This window comes from Palaemon carinicauda, chromosome 6 (assembly GCF_036898095.1).
Source record: "Palaemon carinicauda isolate YSFRI2023 chromosome 6, ASM3689809v2, whole genome shotgun sequence".
NCBI classification, from domain to species: domain Eukaryota; kingdom Metazoa; phylum Arthropoda; class Malacostraca; order Decapoda; family Palaemonidae; genus Palaemon; species Palaemon carinicauda.
In genome coordinates, this window is record NC_090730.1 from 2,228,049 (window position 1) to 2,233,185 (window position 5,137).

Sequence of the window (5,137 nt, forward strand, 5' to 3'; positions counted from 1 at the left end):
AATGTGGTTTGGCATAGAAAACAAACTTGTTGCATATGCAGATGATGCTACTCTCTTGCTTTGCATTAGTTCCAATATCTTGAATGGAGATCTACGGCTGTTGAATCCCTTAATAGATATATAACAAATTTGGGCAAGTTGTTGATCCCTAACAAAACAGTGGCTCCTCAACATCCAGATATTTTCCTTGACATTATCTCTTTAACCATATACATCCCATTTAGAATTCCAGGCTTGATTCTTGATTGAAATTTTACTTTTGAGAAACTCATTTGGTCTGTTTCTCCATCGATTCCACAAAAAAAGGGCTTATTGAGAAAGTCTTTTAAGATTTTTGGTGATCAGTCCCTTTTGAAGAAATGTTTTAATTCTTTTATTCCACCTTGTTTCGAGTATTACTCTCCTGTCTGGTTTTCATTTGCTGACTCCCATTTGTCCTGTTGTATGCCATTCGTACTGAGTACATAATCCAAGGGGTAAGGAGTAAGCCCTAGGGCTGGAGGAATTGTCATGTGTTTGTTTTTGACTCAAAATTATTTTTAGCTCAATGTTCTGGTATGTCGCAAGATTTATTTAGATACAGAAATAAGTCTTTATACAGTCTGTTATAGATTTTTTTCGTAGTCTTTGAATTGATATAAAACTGAAACTAGAGTTTTTATTGAGTGAACTATTTGAAATTAGTTTTATATCCGAGTATCGTGTCCATGTATAGATTTATGTTATTGCCATGTCCACAATTTCGAAGTCTCACTAGTTGGGAGAAAGTACATACAATCAAGGCTTATAGAATACGAGGTCTTCTCACGCCAGTGGTGCCATTTGTACGATAATTATCGTACATGTACGACTATTTGACGTCCAGTACGATGTACGATACATACCCTAGGTATATACATGTGTGTGTGTTCAATTAAACAGTTATACTAAAGAAGATATGAAATAAGTCAATCATGTAACTCCTTAATGATTATGTTGAAAGTGTGTACGATAATTTTGGTTTAAAAACGACAATTTTAAAGTTCATACACGATAATCCAGTGGAAATAATCTGGCAACTCTGTCTCACGCGCAGATTAGTGAGGATATGGGTGTTTGGGGGGATATACTCCGTGACGTCAGCATAGCCAATGCGTCAGTCTCCCTTGTCAACATTCATACAAATATAGGATTTTTATTTTATTTCTTTGTAATTAATAACAAATCAAGAGCCACTTTATTATCTTAGGAGAATAAAATTACTCACAGTGGAAACAGTTCTGTATTTTGTGCATAAAAAAAAAATGATCTAATTACATTTATTTACAAGAATAAAGGAATAATATATAAAAACCATAATTTTCACATTTTCACCACTTCCATGATAAACATGGTTTTGCTCGTCTTAACCTTTCGTCTTACAAGTGAATAATTAAGAAACCAACTTCAACATTTTACTTACAGCTTTCCGAGATGAGCTAATGTTTCTATTCAGAATTCGAATCCTAAAAAAATTCGACAACGCACAAAATACCTAATAACTTCCTGAGGTAATGAAATATGCTCGTATATCATTTCAGCTAATGAAGTTATGACGTTTCCCCCTCATTTCAAAGATTTTTCGCCACGAAAACAAACAAACTTTTTTTCCATTGTTTTTAGATTTTCGAAAAATTCTTCGTTGGGTTTCATCAGTTTTCTGTTATCCCTACTTACAACACGAATCCATGTATCATCCCCTTTAGTTGCTCTATTGCCTAAAAATTCATGCTGAGGAAACTTCCGAGCTATAAACCCTCCCACATATTGTAATCCTCCTTCTTCCATGGCATCAACCTTCCTCATATTCCAAATTAGCATCAATGCAATTTTCAAATTAATTTCTTGCACGCAAAAGAACATAGTGGACAAACTTAATTCTTTCTGAAGATAATTTTTTTCATTTTCAATTACTGTATTTTCTTTGGAAAGAAAATGAGCAAATTCGTTTGAAGTTGCAGTCACACCTTCACACCTATGAATGTTAGATTTGGAACCTAAGAGAGTTGCTTCCTTTCCTAACAGATGGGCTCTGAGCTGGTGTTTCAATGCAACAGGAGAGGGATGCTGAAACATGCACCCATCTATCGTATGCAACCAAAGAAGTACTCTAATCCATCTCGATTTAATCTGTCTAATAATTCGTACATCAAATTCCTTTCATAGATACCCGCTTCAAAGTGCCGGCTACATATCAGGGCATTCCTAACATTTATATGATCTCCCCGTTTGCAGAGGTGCACCCATTTTCTCCTAGTTTCACTGTCCTTTGGAAATGAATGAAATATAAGATCTGAATTTTTCGTCCTGGTTGAGAAGCATCCAATCCCAGCAGTTATTGGGCATGTTGTTAATTGAATATTGTTAAAATTTTTACAACCACTTTCAAGAATTAGATCGATAACCAAGACCTGTTTACTTTAACTGTAGGTAGCACTCGTCCGTTTGGAGGTCGTGACGTCACGAAATCCACCTGCGCAGAAATGTCAATTTTTGGACCAGGGATGAGGAAACCTCTAATTCTATAGACCTTGCACACAATATGCTTTAGTTGTTTAAAAATATGTAAATTTGTAATGATTTAATGATCATTCCTATACAGCTCAGTCATCAGTGGTCATTCTGAAAAAAAAAAGATCGTTAGCTTATTCCATCGTATATCGTAGGTTTTTGGGGATAATGAATCTGATAGGCTGAAACCTCCAATTTTATTGTAGTGGTGTTCAAAAACAAAAGCAAAGCTAGTAGTCTTCAAATTGGTCACTTTCATCTGACCCAGTTGTAGAATGCAAAGCAAGCTTGCCTTAATCTGTGAGCTAATTCTATTTGTTCATTACCACTGTATGGTAAGTCAGCCAATCAAGTTAACTCTCTCCATCTATTTCTAGTCCTTGCATCTTCTTCCTCTAACCCCATTTATCAAGTCTTAAGGCCCTTCCACACGAAGGGCAAATGCTGGGTGGGCACTCTGAAACAGTGTTACCAGATCAAACACCAAGCCAGGCAGTAGGCACAGGCAGGCGAACATGACTTGTGCCAGATGCCTTGCAGAGTGCAGTCAGTATTGTGCCAGATGCCTGGCAGAGTGCAGTCAGTATTGTGCCAGATGCCTGGCAGAGTGCAGTCAGTATTGTGCCAGATGCCTGCCAGAGTGCAGTCAGTATTGTGCCAGATGCCTGGCAGAGTGCAGTCAGTATTGTGCCAGATGCCTGCCAGAGTGCAGTCAGTATTGTGCCAGATGCCTGGCAGAGTGCAGTCAGTATTGTGCCAGATGCCTGCCAGAGTGCAGTCAGTATTGTGTCAGATGCCTGCCAGAGTGCAGTCAGTATTGTGTCAGATGCCTGGCAGAGTGCAGTCAGTATTGTGCCAGATGCCTGCCAGAGTGCAGTCAGTATTGTGCCAGATGCCTGGCAGAGTGCAGTCAGTATTGTGCCAGATGCCTGCCAGAGTGCAGTCAGTATTGTGCCAGATGCCTGCCAGAGTGCAGTCAGTATTGTGCCAGGCAGTACTATCCCTAGTCAGGTGACTATCCAGTGCCTCAACAATGGGCATTGATGCCTAGATGGTTTGCCCATGGTTTCGTCGTCTATGACGTTATATGCACGTGATTGGCTGCTATCCCACAAAATTGGTAATAGTGTCTGCCCACCTTTCAATATATGTAAGATCTTATTCCTACTTCATTCATACTATGTATGACTCACTACATTTAAGACGAAGTTGTGGCTTTGTTGACAACTTTTTATATATTCGTCCATTTTCTTCACCAATATCAACTTCTGTCTAGAAAAATTTAAAACTTTATGCAAGAGTTGACAATTTATTTTCATGTTTATTAAAGGAATAATCACCAATAGCCCAGCGATTTCGTTCCACTTCATGGAAGCAGTTTTTCATTTCTTCTCAATATGTGCTTCAGTGGCGAGTCTCTCTCTCTGAAGCAAGAAAATGATGTTCTCCAAGACTACAATCTTATATTTCCTGTTTCCTGTCTATTCCATGGATTGGAAATCTTACCTCCTGAATATATTTAATCACCCCTGGCGTTCCCTCGTTGCCCCTTTAGTTCCAATTTGACATAACATTAGTTTAACCTTATTCCTTTCCAAAAACTATCAAATTTTCATGGCTTAAACCATCTCCTAAAGTTATATAATTTGTAAACTTTAAATTTTTACTATTTTTACCTCTGCTACCCAGCTTTCCAGAACTATGTTTATACATTTAATAATCCTTTACTGTGTCACTTATTAATTTTTAATTTAATCTCTTATATATATGTAGCACGGATTCTTAGATTTTAAATTTCGTAACTTTGGCAATAAATGTATGTGGAGAAAAGTGTTATTCAGCTTCTATGAATAGTTTTGATGTTCATACAAGACATTAATATTTGTCCTGTCTTTGACATTGTTAATCAGAGGCCCTTTTCAACCTATCAGGCCCTTTTTCAACCTATCAGATTGTAGTAGGCAAAGTCTATACAAGATTATATTTTAATGTTAGTTGCAAACTGTAAAATAGTTGGGTTATGCCCATGCCATAACCTCTGTACCATGGTCTTCCACTGGGTTATTTGGGATATTGTTCCCTTGCTTAAGGGTATACTCTGGCACATTAATCTATCGATTTAATGTTAAAAGTTTAAATATGTTAATGTTCCAAGCTTATTTTAATAAACTTTTAAGTTGCACTTTCCTCACTGGGCTATTTTCCATGTTGTAGCCCCTGGGCTTATAGCATCCTGCTTTTCCAACTAGTTTTTAGCTTGGCAAGTAATGATATGGACTAATGAAACATTTCTCGGGGTAGTGTTCTGTGCCCATAGCTTTTCATACTCTTGTTGCAAAAAAGTAAGTATTTTAAAATGAATTTAACCTTCATGCAAATATCAGAAGGTAAGTAAATGATACGAAAAACTAAGTTTAGTTTTAGTTATTTATAGCAAATTACTTAAAAACTGCATACTTAAACAAGATTAATTTACAACCACTTTAGTTAGAGTAAAAAATATAGGAATTGTGAAGAAAATTAAATTTATTATAAAACAATTTACGGCCACGAACCAGAAAATTATACAAATTGGAAAAACAAATTTGATTATGTAAACTTGAATTTA

The 5,137-nt window shown here is 36.6% G+C and overlaps 1 protein-coding gene across 1 annotated transcript; it reads left to right on the forward strand.

The window, feature by feature from the left end:
* The first annotated feature begins 3,044 nt into the window (after window positions 1–3,044).
* On the forward strand, window positions 3,045–3,536 carry LOC137642337 (NFX1-type zinc finger-containing protein 1 homolog). The gene has a single exon (XM_068374831.1). The coding sequence runs from the start codon at window positions 3,045–3,047 to the stop codon at window positions 3,534–3,536; it is 492 nt and encodes a 163-aa protein (XP_068230932.1).
* The last annotated feature ends 1,601 nt before the right edge of the window (window positions 3,537–5,137 follow it).